The sequence below is a fragment of the Rhamphochromis sp. 'chilingali' genome (assembly GCF_963969265.1).
Source record: "Rhamphochromis sp. 'chilingali' genome assembly, chromosome: 22".
Taxonomy (NCBI): Eukaryota; Metazoa; Chordata; class Actinopteri; order Cichliformes; family Cichlidae; genus Rhamphochromis; species Rhamphochromis sp. 'chilingali'.
In genome coordinates, this window is record NC_137950.1 from 9,320,575 (window position 1) to 9,343,771 (window position 23,197).

Here is a 23,197-nt window from a genome sequence, read left to right on the forward strand (position 1 = left end):
GGACAGTTACACGTACCCGTACATATTCAGCTCGAAGTCCTTTGACCGTGTCACTGTTCCTCTCGAATGGGACTCTGTAGAGCTGCTTCATGGTGATGCTGTGTTTACCCAAGATGCGTCTGATGGTGGTGATGCTCACATGGTTTATGTTGCTGAACACTCGCCTGTCTGCAAGTATTTTCCGTCGTAGCTGGTGGAGACGGATGGCATTGTCTGCCCTCACTAGGTCCACAACGGCAAGTTCCTGCTGTTGTGTGAACAGGCGTTGCCGTCCTCCCCCAGAAGGTCTTCGGGTCATTCTGGAGGAATACAACCACATATTGTCATCGGTTTGCTTATTTTTCTTACAGTACTTTACTGTATGTACTGTGTCATCCACTGTACAACACTGTACTTCAATATAAGGAATCAGCCACTTTGGCTGCAAAAGGAGCATTAGCACCCCGAACACTTGATATGGTAATGTGATATACTGTAGAACAGTGCTATGAAACCATCTGAGTAGAGCAGAAGGTATGGAGGTGAAGACATACCTGTTTTCTAGTCGGAATGTTCGTATTATAGATGCCACTGTGAAGCGGCTTAGATGTGGGTGGACTCTCTGCCCAGCTTCCCTCATAGTCAGGCCATGGTTGATGACATGGTCCATCAAAGTTGCTCTTATTTCATCAGAAATATGGGTCCGTGCATGGCCTCTTCGGCCTCCTCCTCCTCTTCCTCCTCCTCCTCCTCCTCCTCTTCCTCTTCCTCTTGCTCTCCCTCCATCCATGCTTGCAAAGTTCTTGAAATGGCTACGCTGAGGGCTTTTTGTAGTTGGCTAATTGGTGTTCGGTTTTGCAAGTAAGTGCCTTCAGGTGTGTATTTGAGTGGTTGCAATTACCCGATGTGTTTTGTATTTTGGATACATGTGTTTTCCGAATGGCACCCTGAAATTTCATTTTGTGAGCGAAGTGTCTTATGTATGAAATAGAGTGTAGCATGCAGGACCATGTGTGTTGCATAAAGGAGTAGGTGTGTTGCATAATTGGAACTGGGGTGCAAAGCAGCGCTTTTGTTTAAGGTAGGGGTACATGTGTTTGAGGTATGGTAACAAAAGCTTCAAGTTGTGTTACTTTAGTCTAGGCATGGGTTCATGGTGTTCAAGCAACGGGCAAAAACTGTAACGGTGCCTAGAACACATATGCGGCACACACATACTACACATTTACAGCATCTAGCAAAGACAGGCACAATGATGACAATAATTGAAGTAAAAAACACACAATCAGAAATATCAGGGTGGCTAAATATACAGTATGTGTGTGTTTTACAGTGTTGGAAAAGAAATGACACCAACTTCCCCCACAGGAGAATTGTAGAAAAGGGGAGAGGCCAAAGGGTTACCTAATATTTATAGGCTTGCACCAAAGAAGAAGAAGAAGAAGAATGAGGAGGTGCTCTAACTGATAATGAACATAACTACAGGCCTGGAAGTCCTAAAAGTCAGGTATGAAAGGAACAGTTTGGGGTCTAGAACACATTTTGTGTAAGTATAACAATATGTGATTTGTGACTCTACACTTGCCGTGTTGTTGCTTCTTCTCATCTCTTCCCTACATGGAGCTTCAGCGCCAGTTCATTCATTTTTTTCTGTCCAAGTGATAAAAACTGACATCAAACAGTAAAGACAACACTAAAAAATGTGATCCAGAGAATGTTTGCCTTCAAAGTGATGGATTTACAGTCAGTGTACAACTACAGACAGCTATAGTAGTGATCAAAGCTATTGAAAGGAGGGTACTGGTGCAGCACTGTATACGTCTGTGTGACTGATTTCTCCTAGCGACTGCCTGAGATCTCAAACAAGCATTTTCCACACATTTTTCTATAGTGACTGGTGATTATCAATCGGTCTCTAGGTGTATGTCATTGGGGTATAGAATATTGTATAGTAGTATGGATGTGAATTAAGAGTAACACTTGTCAGTAGAGGCACATAGAGCTAAAATACAAATATTCATAGATTCTGGGAAGTCATCACATTAAATATTCAATACATCTGGGCAATGTTGCTGCATTAAATGAGAGACCTGCAGCCATTCTGCACATCTCTAAATGAACTTTAATTAAACAAGATTATTTAGTATTCAACAACAGCCCTTCTGTGTTTTAACTGTATGACACACACACACACGCACGAGCACACACACACGCACACACACACGCACACACACACACACACACACACACACACACACACACACACACACACACACACACACACACACACTTTTATATTTCCATTCACTGCTTAACAAAAGCTAAGAGAGTTCTCATTTTGACCTCAATTTTCCTAAAAGGTTTTACGATAGTAGAAACACCAACTGGGATGCGAGCTGCTTTTGCACTTTTGCACTCAGGATGAAAATGCAGTTGGCACGTATAAGCTATAAACATCTGCAAAGTAGTGATTTTCTGTAACTATATATACATCACTCAGAGAGACATCTGAGCTGTGTTATCGGTGCATGTGTGAGTTCAGGGTGGTTATGGCCTTTGGGAAACTGTTTTTGAGTCTGTGGGTTTTGTGCTGATGCACCTGTAGCGCTTCCCTGAGGGAAGCAGGCTGAACATGTTGAAACCAGGGTGGGAACTGTCCTTGATGATGTTTGCTGCTCTGCTGAGGCAGCGGGAGGAATAAATGTCTATCAGGGAGGGGAGAGGGCAGCCGATGATCTTTTGTGCTGTCTTGACTACACTCTGAAGCCTCGCTCTATCCGCCTTAGTGCAGCTGCCGTACCATACCGTGACGCAATAAGTTAGCAGGCTCTCAATGGACGAGCGGTAGAAGGTTAGGAGCAGGTTGGAGTTCCTGAGGACTCTCTGCCTCGTCTCCCTTTGAGATAAGTCCCACTACCGCAGTGTCATCAGCAAACTTGATGATGATATTGTTGTTGTGGGTCGAACTGCAGTCGTGGGTGTAGAGAGAATACAGGAGGGAGCTCAGCACACAGCCCTGTGGGGAGCCGGTGCTCAGTGTGCGAGTGGAGGAGAGATGAGGGCCAAGTCTTACAGTCAGGGGCCGGTTTGTGAGAAAGTCCTTTATCCAGGCACATTTGGTTTGGGAAAACCCGAATGGTTTTGTCCACAGTCACATTTCCAATACAGAACTTGATATAGTCCAGTACTGATCCTGTGAAAGTTTCTGGTCCTGGTGTTCAAATATGTCCCAGTCTGTCTGTGTGAAGCAGTTCTGTAGTTTGGAGAGAGCATTATCAGGCCAGGTTATTGTTTTGATCACTCTTTAAGATCAAAACAATAATGAATAACAATCCAAAAACACAAAACACTGGGTCAAAGACCCAGAATCACGACACTACTGCCTTGTCAAAATTCACTATTTAGTGTAAAAGCGTGCCAGGATTATGCAGAAAGATTAAGGCGGCGCTAGTTCGTCACCTGGGTGTATAGTCTGGTATTTTAAGAGTCACCCAGCTTTAACATCACATAGTGATTGATAGTCATCCACAAAGTTTGATGTTATTTTTTGATTACTCGTGTTGGGAATGTCTGTCATGAAGCAGCTGTGTGCACGCAGGAAAAGGAACCAAAAGCAGACTTCACGGAGTCGGAAATGTAAACTCAAAAACATGTTTATTGTTGGCAGGGAAAACTACAACAAACTACACTGGGAAAATATGAACTAAACACACAGAGAGGCACACAAAGAAACACACAGCCATGGAAGAGGGACAACAAGTAGGGGACAATAGAGGACTAAAATACATGACGGAGTAATCAGGAAACTGGAGACAGAAGGGAAACACAGCTGGTACTAATGACACAAACGAGACGGGGAACAGGGGCTGAACATAGGGCAGAACTGTCAAAATAAAACAGGAAGCAAGAGACAATTAACAAAGATGCACACTAGACACAAAGACGTGGAAACATGACAGACCTAAGAAAGCTGGATCAAAGTAACCCAGAACCATGAAAATGATATTCTGAGGATGATGCAAATTTGCAAACAGAGAAATAAAGAAATAATGCCAAATACAACACATTTGATAAGATCTCTTTATCATCAGTGTGAACATGAACAAACTGAACAGTAAATATAGCAAAAAATGATTTAAATTAAAACTCATATATGCAAATTATTATTTAGTTCCTTTAAAAAAATTGTCACATGGTTCAATAAAGACTCCAGTTTAAAAAATGAAAAGGAAAATCTGACAATTATTTCATGGTTTGGGCTTTATGGGGTTAATTTATTGCATTTTTATGACATAATAAAGGGATGAGAGAGTTTAACACAGTTCCAGTGCAGAGCATGAAACTGATGATGTTGCAGAGAGTTTATAGCCACTGCCAGTTTCCAACACTTGTCCCTGGTTGGGCTTTTACATCCCCAGCACACAAATTAAACTTTACAGTATTCAAAGGTTTTCTTTTCCATCCTGGTTCTCTTTTAAAGCTTCTTGCTTTAAAAGTTTGCTGTTCCCAGCTCGATGACCTGCAAATCACTGTCCCATCGGCGCTATAGTCCTATTCTCACATAACAGGCATCTGAGTTTGTCAGCATCATGAGTCTGAAAATGATGAAGAAATGGACTTCATCCAGAAAAGAAAGTCCTTAATTTCATTTGCTTTCTAATCCTCCCCCCTCTCAGTCCTGCATCCTGTACCTGTCACCTCTCTGCTCCCTTCATCCTGTTCTCAAAACTCTCACCTCTACACCCCCCACCCAACTCCTTACTCTAAAACCTTCTCTCGCTTCCTTTTCTCAGTGTTTCGCCTCTCATCTTCAGCCGGTCGTTTCCCCGCTCCGCTACTCCACCTCTCCATCCCCTCTTTCTTTCCTTCCTTTCTCTCTCTTTTTTTTCTTTTCAATCAGCCTCCTCTCCACTGCCCTACATTGACTCTCTTCTTTTCATTCCCTCTGTTACACTTTCTCTCCCCTCTCTCTTTCTCTCTCTCGCACTCTCCCTCTGATATCCAGCACACAATACAGTGAGAATCGGAGGAAAATGAGGGAAGCAGTGAGTCTGGAATGACAGGACATAAAGAAGGGGATTTTTGGGACAGGCGATTAGTGGGAAGCAAAACAAAAAGCCCCTTGTCAATCTGGCTTATAATTCCATTAAAATTTGTAAATGTGGTAGTTTACTTTGAGAAAAGCTCCTATAATTGGCCTCAGTGGAGGCATATGAATGTGTGTGTGTGTGTGTGTGTGTGTGTGTGTGTGTGTGTGTGTGTGTGTGTGTGTGTGTGTGTGTGTGTGTGTGTGTGTGTGTTAGTCTTCAGCGGTGTGTGCCAGTCTCGGCTCCCAGTTTCGGTATTTCCTGCGCAGGTTGGTACTGAAACACAGGAGTAGGCAAAGCTAGAGTTGGACCCTCCTGACTCCTGAATCTGACACAAACAGATGCTTACAAGACACACACGCACACACCTACATGCACACACTCGACACAGAAATCCACAAACAAGTGTGTTACCTAAGCCTGCGGCAGGAGAGGAGGGCGGGGAAGAGACATGACAAGACGGATAAGGGATAAGGATGGGGAGGCAGGGTGGGTGGACGACGAGGTGGGGCTTGTGTGTGTGTGTGTGTGTGTGTGTGTGTGTGTGTGTGTGTGTGTGTGTGTGTGTGTGGTATGATAGGGGCCAAGATTTCAACATATAGTAAACACACACACACACACACACACACAAACATTTGAGTTTTTTTCCTCTCCTCTTTTTTATATTTTCCCCCATCTCTCTCCTTCCAGTCCTTTTTCCCTCTGGGAATGATGGGAAATGCAGCTGGATATAGCGCCCCTCTGCCCCCCCCCACCCCCCACCCCCCACACACACGCTCTCTCCTATCTCTCCTCTCTCACTGTCTGGCACTGAGTGGAAGTAAACAGAGGCGGAGATCGCATTTGGTTCCTGAACTGTTTCAGGGCTCGGTGCAACCACCACACACACTCTTTTGATTTCTCTCTCACACATATGGACAAATACATACACACACACACACACACACACACACACAGCGCAAAGGGGATCTTGGCAGTAGAGGAGCCTAAAAGTCATTGACCGAACTCACATCAGCCGCCTTTGTCTGCACAGCGTTTGAAGAAGAGAAGAAGAGCAAGAGGTGATAGAGAGGACTGTAAAGAAGAGTGTAAAGAGGGTCAAAGGAGTGCATCGCTTTGGGTTTGTTTAAGTCGTTCAATTAAATCAACGGCTGAAAATGGAGAACACGTGAGGGGAAAGAGGAGCGAGGGTAAACTTGGGGCAAAAATGCTGCTGGCTAAAGTTTGTGGATATTTCTAGAGGGATTTCATTTTATTGCCCTTGAACTTTGAGGAAGAAACGCACAGGGTCGACAGAGGACTGCGAAGAAGGTGAGAACCCAGTCAATGATTTTCAAGCATGAAATGACTTGCCTATTTAGCTCTTTCAAAACTAAACAAAATTGAACTGTCACTTGCTTTTCTGCATTTTTTTAATATCTTTGAAAAGTAAGTTGAGAAGTCTCCTTAGACTGATTCTCCCAGCTGATATCGAATCGAATAGAAACGAATCGAATAGAATAGAATAGCCCTTTATTGTCATTGTACATGTACAACAAAATTGTGAGTGCTCTACACCAACTGTGCTGGAATAAAATATTAAATAGTAAGACAGCATGAGTAAATAACAAACATGAAAAATATTAATAATCACGAGGAACATAGGAGGAAGAAACACAAAAGAAGAACAGGTTGCAAAGTGTTTGGAAGTAGTGTAATGCACTTGGTCTGAGTGGAGTCGGTGTGTGATTAGGACAGGATATTGTATGTTAACGGTGGCAATGGCCCAGGGGAAGATGCTGTTTGTGAGTCTGCAGGTGTGGAACCTGATTGACCTGAGGCGACATCGGGAGTGGCAGCGGGTCAAACAGGTGGTGAGCGGGGTGCAAGAGGTCACCTGTGATGGCCCTGGTTTTACTGAGACAGGATCTGGTGATGGGCTCAAGGGATAGCAGAGGGCAGCCAATGGTTTTTTGGGGGTAGTGTTAATTAGCCTTTGCGTAGCCTTCCTGTTGTTTCCCCTGCATACCAAACACCCAGGGAGTAGGAGAGAGCAGCGAGTGTGTATCACATCGCCTTTTATGACAAAAGTCTCCGATAGTGACCTATTTAAAAATGTACTCTGCCCTCTTTTCATTATTGATTTCATAAATGTGTCAGATCAATAGATAAGTCATGTGTTTTAACAGGAACATGCTTTGAGATACTTCTGGGAATTTTTTTTAGACTGTGGGGATTTTTTGGTTTGCTTTTCTCAGTAAAACTACTTTTACCTTGTTTGATGTCTGTGCTGTTTCTCTGTTGCTAACACTCTTCCACCTGCTTCCCTCCTATTCAAAGCCTGTAGGTGGAACATTGGGTTCTCCAGGAAACATGGCAGCCACCAACCCTTTCTCCTGCCCCTTTTTTCTCTCCTTCCTCTTTTTATTCTTGGTGATCCGGCCAGCCTTCGCCCAGGGTCCATCAGTTACAGCTGTGGGAGTAACTGAGGATTCACCTACCACACTGACTAACCAGACAACTACCAGCTATACAGAGACCACCCAAAACACTCCTCCAGAGACAGGGCTTTCCACTCCCAACAGTGGTGGAGATACAGATGATGAGGATCTCCCTCCTGCTGGTGGGACACGTTGCCAGGGTTACTATGATGTCATGGGTCAGTGGGACCCACCTTTCAACTGTAACGCCGGTGTCTTCCTGTACTGCTGCGGTACCTGCTTCTACCGTTTCTGCTGCCAGTTCCGTCAGCAGCGCTTGGACCAGAACATCTGCTCCAACTATGACACTCCCATCTGGGCAAACACTGGCAAACCAGTTGCCACCATTACTGAGGGACAGGGAGACCTGGACCGGGACCGCACGCAACTTATCGTGTACATCATCTGTGGGGTGGTGGCCATCATGGTACTGGTTGGCATCTTTACTAAACTGGGCCTGGAGAAGAGCCGTGGGGGAAGCGGAGGAGGAGTAGGAGGGGCAGCACAGGCCGACCTCAACTCCAGGTGAAGAAGCGTGTGTGTGTGTGTGTGTGTGTGTGTGTGTGTGTGTGTGTGTGTGTGTGTGTGTGTGTGTGTGTGTGTGCCCGCGCGCATGTGTGAGAGAGATGCATGGGTTTCCAAATTTCTAGAAAACGCTCATTTATCCCCTAATTAAAACATACGACAAAAGACATGTTTATTCTTTATCGATGGGTCTTTTTTTCTTGTTGTATATGAATGTAGATCGTTTGTTGTATTGGAGTAAGCCCAACCACAGACACAGGAGAGGTACTCCTCTCCTTTGGCACTCTGTGCACACCAGCAGGTTAATAACCAAGCAGTAGTCATGAGGGAAAAGGAGGAGGAAGGTTATTCGTGAGGATTCATTTTTCCAGCTTACAGAGGTTATTGTTAGATTGCTAATAAATGAAGACAATGTTCCCAGCCCTTATACTTTATACCTAAAAGTCACCTCAAAACACAGACACGTGCAAAAACCATTCTGAAATACAAAACAGTTACAGTCAAGGGTTAACAAATGCACATTTTGAATTTGAGACTGGTCTGTGACCCCCTTGTAATTACTGGTCTCCAGGCAAAAATATTGGACTCCCCAATTGCTTTGGTTGCTATCAAATTGTTATGGTCACCTGTACTTTGCATGGAACATGTCTGTCTGCAAACACTAGCCAGGTATTCTTCAAGCAGCATAAAACTGAAAAGTGCAACTAAAACCTGCCTTTAAAGGAAACATTGGGATATATATTAGTATAATACCCCTTTGCCACTGATTTCATCTACAGACAGCCAGAAACTTCTATGAACCCAACCATTGGTTGCATAATGTCCAATATGGTGGACGTGAGTCAAGCAATGTGTGTATCACATGATGCGCAAAATCGCTATACTAGGCTAGGCGCTGCTGAAGAAAGTCCATCAGACCATTTGAAACTGAGTCTGACTTATTTATTAGGAGAGTAATATTAGCTATTTGGCAATTTACTGGTATCAACATTTATCATGTTATGATGAAAAATGAAAATTTAAAAGTAAAGAAATGGAGAAATGCCCTCCAACTACAAACTTGGGTCATCTGTCCACCAGAGGGCACCCCACAACTTCCCCACAAGCATCACAACCAGCTGATCTGAGCAGAGTCAGGCAGAGGGTAAGAGAGTCGAGAAATAGAACAAATGCACTTGATAAGTTTTAAGAAAATGTGTTTATCTTTTTTTTTTTAAAGTAACTAAGTACTGTATTTTTAAATCACCAAATATTTTTTCCTCAAACATCCAATAGACAATGAAGCTTTAACCTGAAGTTGAGTTTTATGAGTGCAAATTTGAACAAATTCAGTAAAAACTTGATCTTCTCAGTCCAAACATCAGGCACATTATTGACATGTCTGAAAAGTTATAATGAGTATGGCATGTCCTGGGAAATATCTGCACATGAATGAAGATCACTTGTAAATATTACCAAAGCTCAATGACATAAGCGAACATCAACAAAAGTTCCCAAAGAACATTTTAACATTCGTTAACTCATCAGTTTTGAATCTGAATCTACTTAATGACGCATCTCATTATTTAAGTGATTACATTTTGTGCAGTAAAAGCACTTTTTATTTCTTGGTTTTTGGAGATGCTGATGTATGATCCTACAGAGGTTTACAGGGATGTGTTTAGATTAGAATTGGCACTGAATGGGGCCTTCGTGGATGGCACTACTGAAAATGACAGTTCTGCTGAAAGAGAATAGCACAGGAAGACGCTTGCAATTGCACAAATACAATGTCAGTATTATTTGAGAGGTGAAATAGCGTAAACAACATCACAACAACACACAGTGTTAAACTTATCTCGGCTTTGAGGCAACCACCAATGGGAGTGAAGCGAATTGTTGATTGACATAACTGGGGGTTGGTAAACAAACATGAGGGTGGAATGTCAAAAATAGTGACCAGCTGTCAGCTACAAAGTAATGTGCTGTGAGCAAATTGCTTTATATGTGGGTGAGGCTTAATTTTCAGTTTAAAGTCTAAAGTGTCAGCTATGGATGTGAACTAGTTTATTTTCACCTGTGTTAACTAAGCTTTGAGCTAGTGCTTCATCGGTGTACACACCTAAAACTTTACATATTTATTCTTGTTTATTCTCTTGTCTATTCTTAGGGTTCATTTATTTGTTTCTTTTTCAGTTTTTCTTTTATATTTCAGCTCTTTGCGTACTGTTTGCTTTTCTTGTAAGCATGAAACAGAGAAAACCAACTTTCTAGTTTTTGAGGGTTTGTTTTTTGCAGCTAGGCACTTTTAACTTGTGCGTCTGTGTTAGAATGTCTCATGTGTACAAATGTGTCAGGGTTTCAGAAAGAGCACATGAAGTCACATTTTACACTGTGAATCTGATGCTTTTAAACTGAGTTACTGAAACACAACCTTGAGAAGAAAAAAGATTTGTAGTTTGAGTTTTAGCCTTTCTCCTGATACAAATGCAATCGTGCATACACTCCAGCTGCAGTATAGAGTTAAATACATGGTTCAAAGTTCAGTCTATTCGCCTCAGGAAATCATTACAGCGCAGCATGGGCTCACATCTCTCTGCTTTCATCCTGAACCAACTCTCTAGCTGCCTCTTCTTTCTTTTCTCCATAGAGTTTGTTCTTCTTATCTCTCCAGGCTTATTTTTTTGATCTCATTTTCTTGCTTGAAAATCTGTTTCATCACGCGCTATTTGTCCCTCTCATCCTGAATTTCTTCACCACAAATCACTTTGTTTTGGTTCGTAAGAGTCCTCCTCTCCTTCAGCCTTCTTCCACGTCTCCTTTGTTCCTTCTTTACCAGGTCAAATGTCCTTCTATCAACCTCTCTTGCTTTTTATCCCCCCTTTCACTCGCAAGGATAAGAAGTGAAACCAGCAGCTACTTTCAGTCACTCTGATCTTCATGCATTCCTCCCTCCTTTTCCATTTCACTTTGCAAACATCCCATCTCTCCCACATCATTTTTCTCACTTGAATTTTAATTGAGAAGCTAAACATGAGGACAGCTGCACTGGTGCCACCAAAACCTCCATTGACCATCGGTTGTCTTTGAGTGTCTCCCATTAACTCAAACTGCAAAACTCATTCTGCAGATACCAAACCACTAGGATTAACATTTTCTGCAGGGTAGCACCTAAGCTGAAATAGAAACACTGTGGCGGCATAAACATCCTCCCTCCGTGAGCCCATCTTGACAGATTACTGCTCCCCTTTGAGATTAAACAAATTTCACTGAGATTACAGCTTTACCATTTTTGGGTTGCTCTGCCTGCTTGCTTGTTTAGTTATTAGCCTGCTGACATAAATCCCTGCTATAAAAGTGTACGTGCAATCCAGGACTTCATATACAGCACACACACTTCATGAGGTGAGATGCACAAATTCTGCATGCGCTTTAGAGACGGATGTTAGAGCGGCCAAGCACAAAGCAAGACTTTTGCAATCTGCACGTGTGCTGTTGCAGCTCTCAAACTCGTGCTGTGCACCTGCTTCCCACCACAGGTTTCTCTTTCTCTTAACATCCTGCAAGCAGAGGGTGATTAGCGGGCTAAAATCCTAACAGTTTTCCCAAATCAGCTTTGAAAGTTAAAATCCAGAGTGATCCTCCTCGCAGACCTCCTTCCCCTCTCCTTCCATGCACACACACACTAAAACCACATTTTGAGTTTGAAAAATGCCTTCAAACTTGTGGGGACCGGGATTTTGTCCCCATAGCATCGTAAACTTCCAATTTTCGGTTCCCACAAAGATATATAAACAAGGACATACACACACACACCTTCTAATAGCCCTCGACTCGTTCCAGCCGCACAAGGTTCGGGGTATTTGCAAGCCGCACTAATCCCCAGCCAACAATGGAGAGCGCCTTAGGTCACGCGTGTCGTGTTTAATGAAAGGCTTCAACTGGAGCGGGGCCGGTTGTACACCGTAAACAAACAAAAATGACCTTTAATGATTTTACGTGTACACGCACACATACACTCACACTCATCTTGATTTATAGTTCAATTAACAACAAGAATAATAGCATTGGCATTTGGGTTACATGTGCATGGGTCAGATAACCACAGTGAGAGGTCAGAACAGCCATGAGGCGAGATGTGTTGCAACATAGCGTCCAGCTAGCAAAGCGGGAGAAACCTGGAAACAACATGGTGGAGGTCACATGGTTGGGATGGAGGGCTGTGTTTTTGCGCAAGTAAGTACATTAATGAGTGTGTGTGACACAGCGCTCCAGGTGCTCTCAGAAAAGAGAGGAAAAGATTGGGTGGATAGAAGAAGCCTCGCTTCCGAAATCTATTTATATTTTACTAATTTCTAGCAGCTAGCATGTTTCGAAGACAAGACAGCTGTGACAACTGTTAATTAATCTATGTGTCAAGGCACAACAATAATGACAGGAATTTTTAATTTAATGTATGAGTGACTTTTTGTTGCCAAAGTGATTATAAAATATTTATTTAGTCTTAAATAATAGCAGCGGCCAAAAATGCTAGTTTCGTGATGTCCCTCTGGCGTCACTGATCAGAGATAATGTGTCAAATACAGCACTGCACCTACTCTTGTCCTCAACACACTGCCAAGACTGAAACAATCAGGGGAACAGTCACAAGAGACAAGCATACACAGAGTTGTTCATTTAAAGATCCATTCATCAGAGACCCATTTATTCATTCATGTATTTTTGAACTGCTTGTCCAGTTCAGGGTCACAGGGACTGGAACCTTGCCCATCTGACTTCAGGCAAGCGGCTGTGTACACCCTGGACAGACTGCCGCTGCAGGGCTAATACAGAGTGACTGACAGCCATTCATGCTCTCATTCACAATTGTGACCAGTTTATAATCGCTGATTAATGCTAACAAGTGTGCGTGAACTCAGAGTGAACCCATGCGGGGACAATTGTGCCCCTAAAAGATTGAAAACTTTTTCTGGTGAAGAAACCTCAAACAAAAACCCTTCCTACATCAAAGGACGCTTCTGTTGGAATTCTTTTTCACAACATTATCCTTTCTGTTCTTGAGGTTTCCATCCAGCATCAAAGCTACATCTTTGACTGCTCTGGCATGTCATCTTCATCCGGTGTGTTTTTAAGCCAGCTGCTTTTTTAGTCCTTGCATTACATAACGAAGGACGCCATTGCTTAAATGGTTTGACTGCTCTGCCCTGTATTAAGGTCCGCAAATAAGTGATACTCAATATAGCATGGGCATATATATGGGTCCATCACCACTCACACAAAGCACATAGAATCACTTTGCTATTAACCCTTTCTCTCGCTTCCAAATAGAAAATATTGAGTCACATTTTGTAGCTCAAGGGCACTAGTGACACGTTGATGTAAACTTTTTAAAAATGAAATGTACAGTGGCCCTGAGAGGTCAAACACACGATCTGAGAAAACATAGGAAATGCAAAAAGCAGAGAGAAGAAAAACGGAATTTAAAAAAGAAGCAAACAACAAAAGAAAAAAACTACGCAACGGAAGTGATTTAGGGGATGACTCGCCTCCTCTTTCAATTCCCTTTTCATATAAATTAATATATTTTTATTAATATGTAAGTATACATATTTGTTACTAATTTCAGACTGAGTTTCTGTTATTATTGTGACCAACCTGCAGTACTTCAACAGGGGGCTCCAGCTCTCGCTACATGTTCACTATTCAATGCTTCTGTTAAATCATGTTATTGACTCACTAAATTACTTCTGCTGTGATTTGTGTGGTTTTGCAGTATTTTCATTCTATTTGCTAGTGTTTTTTTTAAGTTACAGTGTGTTTGACCTCTTAGGTCAAGCAGAGGAGCGAGAGAAGAGCTGTACCTCAAGCTATTTTAAAGCCTTGAGATAAGCATTTTGGACACTTCTTTGTTGTTGTTTTTAGTTTTTTAAGCCAGATGTCATAAGGGAAGTGAAGATGTTACTGATAAACTGCTAACAGGAGACTGTGATTGACAAGTTGCTACCTCAGGAACATGCAAAATACCCACACCTTAAAGCATGCCCTGCTTTATCATGGATTCAACTCTAAATGGGATAAAAGTGTACAAAATGAACATTAAGGCATATTAATGACGACTTGAAATTAGCAACTGAGAACATCTGCTCATCACAATGTTTTTAATGAGATCATACAATGAGGGAGAACTATGGTAAAACTTTTTAATAGATTTCTATACAATCTCTGCTCTTTTTACAACCAGAGTTATTGCTCTCTGCTGGCCATTACAAAGAACGCAGGTACCTCGTGATTTCACTTTTCAGACCCAGTTGCTCCTTATCTTTTATTTGAAATATTTTGGATTAGCAGAAGAAAAATGATGGAAGTACAAAAGAGGGGGATGAGATGTGTCTCATACTTTTTAACTGAATCCAGTCAATAGATATTGGCATTTGAAAGTTCCAAACCAAGGAGCATCAGACAGTCTGCATCCACAATGCTGTGCACACCTAAACCAGACCAAACTTGAGGAGATGCCCTTGATTATTAACAGCTCAGCATTAACTGCGAGGTCTCACCAGTGATAATTTCACATAACTGGACAGAGAAGGGCCAAAGAAAAAGATCAAGGATGAACAGAGACTTAAGGTCATCAGAGTACAACAACCACACCAAATGAAGTTAAATCCCCACTGTGTGCCGTTCTCTTTGCTCTGTGGCTCAGAGTAATGGGAGGTGACAGACAGCGACCTCAACAAACTTTCAACCTTTCACACCAAAAGCCTTTGGAGAATCCTGGCCATCGTTTGGCTGAAAGCGATCTCTAACAGAGCCCTGCTAACCCAGTGTTATAAATAACTCCATCACAAACACGGCTCTACGCTCAATGGTCAAAAGACACAAGAGAGTGACCCAACAGTACTTTAGCTCACATTTTTGGGCTCCAAATCAAGAAACTAGTAATAACGTTACAGCTATCTGCAGTTTTATAATGTAAATAACAATTTAAACAAGCTTGTCCTCTGAGGGGCTCAACGATATAAGGGATCTCTCTCTTAATTAGCTTTTAATAAAAGGATCTTGATTGGATTCTCTGGAACTGATACTGGAGGTGCTTAATCTGTGAAGGAAAAGCACCATGAAACCTGCATGAACAGCATCATGGTTCACAGCTTAACAGGTATACTAGAAAAGATAGATGTGAAGTTATCCCTGCAGCCTGCCCCGTACACGGACTGCAGACAGGAAGCAAGTGAAGCCACTACAAGCTGTAAATATCTACTACTACTGAGTTTCCTCCGCTCTCTCCTACACTTCCATAACCCCACCTTCCAAAATTTCTCCTACTTTTTCAGTACCTCCAGGGTTGAGCTGTCACTCTCTATCACCTCTCACCTGTCGCCACTGTTTGTGTGAGCATGTCTGCATGCATGCATACTTGCAAACAAATGTGATAAAGTGTGCATATGCATGTGCCTGCATCATCACTCGTCGCAGTTCCTCCCAAAGTGAAAGAACATATAAGCTGACAGATTCCTGGCTCCATCAGAAGTGACAATTTTCACCCTGCAGCTACTTTACCTTCCTCTCTCCTCCTCCTCCTCACCACTCCCGGGCTTCACTGGGCCCACACACACTTAAATGTGGGTCAACGCACACTGACTTAAGGGTTTGGCACTGTGTTGTTTCTGTGTTTGTGGTCGCCCCCCCTTTTTGAGTAAAGGTGCTGGGAATTGAAAATATCAAAGATAGCCATCCTTACATCTCTCATGTCTCGAACAAGGCATTTCAAAAAAAATTGAGTCGTAACAATTAGAGTTTTGTCTGTTTGTCTGTTAAAGTTTTATTCTATTACATTTGGATCATTTTTTGAAAAATTTGAACTGAAAAGGGTTATGAAGCAGAAATGCTGTCTGTCCATTAGTAATACTTCCGCAGGTTTAATGTTGATAAAAGAACATGTTGAATTTCCTAAATTGAAAGGTGTTCTTGTCCTTATGCATAAGTTGACTGACAGGTAACAGGCCAAAAAGGAGAAGCAGTCAAAAACAATACTGCATGAAGTGTGCTTGTCTAGACACTGGCACAGCTTCTTGTAAGTTTTCCTTTGCTTGTTCAATTTCAATAAAAATTTGTTACGCTGTGTAAAATGCAACAAAAAATAGAAAGCAATGATATCCAAATCACATAATCTCCTATTTTATTCACAGTAGAACATAGAAAAAGTATCAATGTCATGAAAAATATTGCAACAGGTCAGTAACATGATTGGGTATAAAAGAATATCTTAGACAGGCAGCGTGTCAAAGAAAAAACTTACAAACACTCCCACAGTTTGCAGTGCCATCCACTAATGCAGGTTAAAGCTCTATCATGCAGAAAGGAAGCAAAATGTCCAAATGGACTGAGGCAAAGTGGAAAACTGCTCTGTGGTCAGACAAATCGGAATTTGAAATTCTTTGCAGAAAACACAGACATTGCATTCTCCAGACTAAAGCGATGATGATGACACTCCAGCTTGTTATCAGTGCTCAGTGCAAAAGCCTGCATGGAGGTGGGTAAGTCCTGTTGAATCGCTCAGTGTATTGGTCATTACACACAAAAGCTTAAAGCGCTCTCATGACTTTCTGATATTCACTTCTAAATGACTGATGTTGCTGTTGGAAAAATATGCTGCCAGAATGGCAACAGAAGGGAACATTCACTTGTAGGAAGCCTGAATGAAGAGTTTTTTTGCAGAAAGTCTTAAGTATTCAAGCGGTTCTGTGCCTTCTGTAAAAATCTGTGCTCCTGCATTGAAATATTGTAGAGATGTCTGCAGATACTGACCTGCTTATTGTGCCCTCAGCTTCTCTGATTTGCATATGCACCAGCCCAAGTGGCAGGGGTGCGACCAGATACACTGACAAAAGAAAAACTGACACATCTCCACAGAGCAGTGCTTAATTGTTTTAAAAGTAGTAGGTGGAAAAAAGCAACCAAAAAAAGAAGGTCCTCTTGCCTGAAAGGAAAAAAAAAATCATAGACAGCGTAAAGATGGATGTAGCGTTCAGCTTTGGATGTAGGTTTGAAAAGTGCAGAAAGCATGGTAGTGCTGTAAACTTGCATTCTTTTTAATGGGAATGTTGGGGTGACAGCTAAGGTTGCGAGAAGAGCTCTGGTCCAATGTTATAGGTATTTTGTTGCACTGCATGCAGAAGTCCAGACTTTAGAAAGTGGTTTTGAACAGAAGACGGGTGTTGAACATATGCAGAAAAATGAGAGGAAGAAAGACTCAGAGTGGAATGACATCTGTTACAATGTGGTTACCATTTGCATGAAGCTTAACCGCTTTCAGGAAAAGGTCAGAGACAAACACTACTCATCAACGGCTAACCTGGTTGGAAGGAATTTTTATCTGTCATTATGTTTATCACTCAGACTCCACAGTTTGATGTTTTAGGGAAAGCCGTAAAACCAAAATCACCAAGAGCTTATAAAAATGTTTACATAGTAGATATTTACTGCTTGTAGGCGCAGTGTACAGAAATGGTGTAATGTACTCACTGAGAACATCTTACATTCAATCAGTGCAGTCATACAGCAGAGAGGATTTCACATTTCGAGAGTTACTGTTAATATTTGTTGGAACGACTCACTGTGCACGCTCTAATCTGGGTGACCTGAGAGGACTAATTGATTGTTACAGGACATTAGTGAAGTCTCATTTCACTGTGGCTATAATGTGATGAGATAGGATGGAAGAACTGATGAGCTCTCTGATCTCAGGCACAATACTTTTATATAATATGTCAAAGGATAATAAGCGCAGTGAGGGCAGAAGCTTACAGAATATATAAGTATAATACACATATAGGTTCCATAAGGTTTCTCCAAGAGTACAGAGCAGAAACAATAATTTTCACAGGGAACACTGTTGAGGGAACTTTAGGGCAATCCAGTGAAAGTAAAAGCTACTCTTCTGAGCTTTGGCCTGCCCTTTCATATCATAGAGGCATTTACATTGGGAGTCTGGATACTTTTGCATGTTTTTTTTATTAGCTTTCTAGATGTGAGTTTGTTGGGTAAATACAAAAAGTAGTGTAACAAAGGTGGTTGCCAATCTTCCCAGGAGGGAACAGATCAGAAAGTTTAACCTAAGGTCAGATCCTGCAAAATACAAACTACAAAACCTCTGGAACAATGGCTAAAGTGGGGCGATCGTGGCTCAATCGGAAGGTTGCCGGTTCGAGCCCCGGCTCCGACAGTCTCGGTCGTTGTGTCCATGGGCAAGACACTTCACCCGTTGCCTACTGGTGGTGGTCAGAGGGCCAGATTCTATGAAAAGATGTAAACTCAAAACACTGTTCACCCGACAGCACGTACATGGACATGCAAGTGCTGAAAGACATCTCATGGATTCCGAAACTGCAGGTTTCGTCACTCTCCGACCAAAATTCACTGAACCAAAAGCAAAAGAAGACAAAACTACGCATCATGTTTGAATAACATTGTAATGAATTCCATTCAAATCCCACTTCCTGCACAGTTCTCTCATCAGTGAGCTTTGAGACCAGTTTTCCATCAAAAATCTTTATTTTTGGGTTATTCGCTTGCTTATGACGCAACAATCTACCGTTGTTTACAGTGTTGTCAGCCGCTGGTTCTCCCCGCCAAAAAAAATTACCTCTAACAAGAAAGCGTAGTTTCTGCTATTCAATACCGAAGAAATTTCAACTTTCACAAATTATGCCAAAATTCCAAAATGCTTAGCTACGTCCCTAATAGAACCTCTGTAACTGTTTTTGTAATTATAATTTTACACATTTATTTCTTAAGATTTAAGTCGAAAGAGTCGTGCTGACAGATTTATGTCTTTGTCACAGGAGCTTTTTCTTTATCGTGTAGAAAAACAGCTAAATATGTAACTTCTTTACACTGGTAGAAAGGGGAGTTTCACTGGTCTGGCCTGGTTTCAGTGGGCTGTATGTGGCCCGGGATGTAAAATGAATTTGACACTCCCGTTGTAAACCAATAAACAAACATGAAGTCCAAGAGTAGTCACTAGCTGGACTTCAACTGATTCTGGTTCATTAATGAATGTGTTCCTCTTAATGTTCACATCTGGGTTGTTTTTGCAGATACTACAGACTTTTCTTGTCAATCTAGCCCACACTCCAGTATTAACCTCTTAACCAGCGACAAAGACGTCTTCATTATTTAAAGGCACCCACAGAAACTCTCATGAAGCTCAGCCAACGCTCCATAAACACCACACAGCCTGAAGACAGGTGCAGTTTTTGTTGCAGATTAAAAGTCCAAATCAGCAAGTTGTTTGAGCAGCGAGCCAAGAGAAGCGTGCGCAGAGGCCCGAGGCACTGTGTGGTGGTGAGTCACAGAAGGGATGAGGAGCAGAGAGAGGGTGAGGGAGGAAGACAAACAGTATGGTTTGAAGTGGAGGGAAAAGACAAAGAGTCAGATTTAGAACTGAGTTTAGGAAAGGAGGGGGGTGAGAGAGAAAGAACGAGACTCAAAGAAAAACAGACTATAGAAATGAAAGAAGATGAGAGAAAATGATTCAAGACGTTTGGTTTTTTTTCCTCGTGTGTCAAATGTTGAGAAATGTTGAATGAGTTCAGAGTGAGAAACCAAGAATGGAAGACTCATTAATGAGAAAGGGTCTTATTAATGTTGGAACTAGTGTGTTTAGTCTTAACCATTGGCTTACTTTTATATAAGTGAATTAGACTCAGCATGAAGAACTGAAGATGAGTCGTGTCTGGATTCCAGTGCAAGCATTTACAGTACTGTGCAAAAGCCATGGATCATCCCTCATATCTTTATATTTCACTATGAAGAACTGAAGGAAATAGGTCGAGCGTTTTACAGCGTGGTATGATCACCTTTATTCTTCAACACAGCCAAAATATAATCTAAAATTGGTTCTTTGCTAAGTAGACACAACACTGGTATATTCCATATACTGTCTGGAATCATTATCATGCTAAAATGAAACCAATCATATGCTTTTGGGTAGTTGTGGAAGGTGGATCAACATCAGCTTTGACAGGATCCTCATCACCACTGGCTGAAATTCAGCCCCAAACCATGACACAGCCTCCACCATGTTTTACAGATGGCTGTAGATGCTCATTGTTGTAGCTCTCAGGTGACAGTTTTTTTAAGGCCTGCCATTTGTTTTGTCCTCATTGTCCAATGTTCTCAAACTATTTAAGACACACTGCACATCCCAAGTTTTCAGCTCTGAGAATCCACTTGCTGATACAAAATTCTTTTAAAAAAGGGATGAAAAATGCAAACAAAGAGAAAAAAGTCCATCTGAAAATGGTCGTGTACAGGTCTGGACTGAAAATGAAATTGGAAAAGCATTTCAGGAAGCCTGGAGAACTATTGCTTAAGACCTCTTTCAAAACAACAGGAAGGTCTGGCTTCTTGGAAGCCAATTATAAAGAAATAAGGGGTGACTCAAGACTTTTGCACAGTACTGTAGTTCCAGTCATTCAGTGAAATTATTGTTAAATCATTGTCCACGTGTTTCATCCATATATATTTTGTAGTGGCTTTATCATTCAGCACCATTTCGAGTGCTGGGAGTCAAATGTGGGTCACAAAGACAAGCAAACATGCACTATTTGGGCGATCGTGGCTCAAGAGTTGGGAGTTCGCCTTGTAATCAGAAGGTTGCCAGTTCAAGCCCCAGCTTGGACAGTCTTGGTCATTGTGTCCTTGGGCAAGATGCTTCACCCGTTGCCTGGTGGTGGTCAGAGGGCCCGGTGGCGCCAGTGTCCGGCAGCCTCGCAGCACTGTGTCTGTCACGGTTCTGGGTCAGTTTGACCCAGTTTCATCCGTGTGTTCCCTGCCGCCATCATCATGTACCATCGTCTTCCTTCGTTCTTGTTCATGCTCAGTAGTTTAGTTGTCCCAGTATAGTTTAGTTCTCCGTTTTGCCGTTTGCCTCTCTATTTTTTGTGTTCAATAAATCACCTTCACGCCTTCACGACTGCCTGCGTTTGGATCCTCCTTTTCCTTTTCCACACGGCTCTTCTCACTCGCCGTGACAGTGTCTTGTATACCTGTGCATTTGTGTGTATGTGTGTGTATGAGTGGTGCTGTGGACTTCCTTTTGTAAAGCTTAACTACAAGTGTTTTGAGTCAATAGTGTTTTTTGGGGGAAATACACAGGCAGCAGATATGTGTTGGATGAAGGGTAAGTCCCCCAAACTGTGCATAAACATACATCTGTGTGTAAAGTGTGTGTGTATGTGTAAAGTGTACATGTTTAGACATCTTTCTGAGGACAGAAAATTGGCACGACACTTTACTTTTGGAGACAAACAGTCACTCATAGGGACAAAATGCCTGTCCCCACGAGTTTGAAGGCCTTTATGTCAATTAGATGTCCTCACTAAGATATGAAAATGTGTGTGTGTGTGCGTGTGTGTGTGCACATGAACACTTGCACTCACACTTGTTTGGAAGCATTTCTTGCACTCAAACTCTTCTAGAGCCAAGTCTCAATGTGAACATATTGCAAACACGACAAGCAGCAAAAAGGCCGCCAGTCAATACAGCTGGCTGAGATTTAGCCTGAAAATAAAAATATGTTGCTCAGGCTCAATTATATAAGCATATTTCCTACAGTAAATGTAACAAGATGCAAACAGTTAACTTTGTCAGAATACAGGCAGCGGCATCTAATGTCTTCCAATCTGACACAAATCTTTTGCTTTATAATGTACATGCAGAGAGACCTGACACAAAGTGGTAAAAATGTTTTTTCCATGGTCATTTGTGCACACATGTACTTAACACTATGTTTGTGGCTTGGTTCAAATTGTTTGTTGGTCATAATACAGCCCACAACCAAGTGTGTAATTCCTCTGTAATTAAATGGAATTTCAGTGTATTTTAAATTAAATTACCATGAAATTATATTTACCTATAAATACTGCATATGTAATTTTAAGGTGGTGTACCATTGCATGGTCATTTAGCAGAAAAACATTATTATATTTCAAAATATTTTTCCACTCACTTCGCACATTAAATATTACCATGAAATTACACAATGCTTACAATTACTCATAGTATAATTTGTGTCTCCTTTGCTGTATAATTTCCATAATTTAGGCACCACTTACAATATCATTATTCTTTTCGGTAAAATACATGAAGTTGTGCAATACACACATTTATTTATGCATGACCCACAATTACTTAAACTTTCCTTTAAATTACTTACGCAGTACTTAAATTTTCTTACAGTATTGCTTGTCTTTGTTTCCTGTGGAAAAAACAAACAAACAAAAAAAAATCATAATGAAACACAAGTCCCCAATTTTTGTAATCAATATATTTTATTGAGAATTCTGTTATGATTTCATCAGGGTAATTGACTGGATGAGGAGTCAAATTTAAAAGAAAAATAAGCATTTCATTAATAAAATATCACAAAAAGAAGTCACATACATTTAACATCTATTGTACTCTAACTTGGTTTATCAAATAAAATAAGTTGAGCACCGTTTTTAACCTGTGTGTGTGTGTGTGTGTGTGTGTGTGTGTGTGTGTGTGTGTGTGTGTGTGTGTGTGTGTGTGTGTGTGTGTGTGTGTGTGTGTGTGTGTGTCTTGGTCTCCAGGACGCTGACAGACCTGCTGAAACAGCAGGGGAATGAGGTGAGCTCGGTGGAAAATGCCACGGCCAGTCCGCCCAGTGCAGGGAGAGTCAACGGCGTCTCAGCCAGGATGCTGCGCAGCAGGAGTGGTAAGTGCAAAGAAAGATTGTGCACATACAAAAACACATGTAAACACACGTGCACATGTAAAAGGTAATGCAGTAAAAGATTAGTTTACTGCTGTCAAAGACTGCAAGACTATAGGCTCACCAACTAACAGTACTGTCCCTGTACTATGAAGCAAGATTTCATCTTACCCTGGTAATTTCAGGGTTAAGCCTGAGTTTCCTGTACTATGAAGATAGTTCACTTGTTACGGAGCATATTGCCATGGTAACTTATGAGTGAGTATTTTAATGCTAGACTCCTGTACAATGTTTTTCCTCTCACACACACTCATGCCACTGATTTGCTTGCAGCAGCTGTGTTGTTTTTCATCTCTATTTTGTGTTTAATCACTTCAGATTTTTCTAATAGCAAAGTCTCACGTGTCATGTGAACGTACAGGAAATAT

The 23,197-nt window shown here is 41.6% G+C and overlaps 1 protein-coding gene across 1 annotated transcript in view; it reads left to right on the forward strand.

Moving 5' to 3' along the window:
• Positions 1 to 6,266: 6,266 nt before the first annotated feature.
• The window catches only part of shisa8b (shisa family member 8b), a 48,025-nt gene continuing 31,094 nt past the window's right edge, over positions 6,267 to 23,197 (forward strand). Inside the window, exons 1-3 of the mRNA XM_080872347.1 lie at positions 6,267 to 6,377; positions 7,386 to 8,050; positions 22,648 to 22,772. Coding sequence (XP_080728473.1) covers positions 7,419 to 8,050; positions 22,648 to 22,772 — 757 coding nt within the window. The 5' untranslated portion in view covers positions 6,267 to 6,377; positions 7,386 to 7,418. The remainder of the gene's footprint in view (positions 6,378 to 7,385; positions 8,051 to 22,647; positions 22,773 to 23,197) is intronic.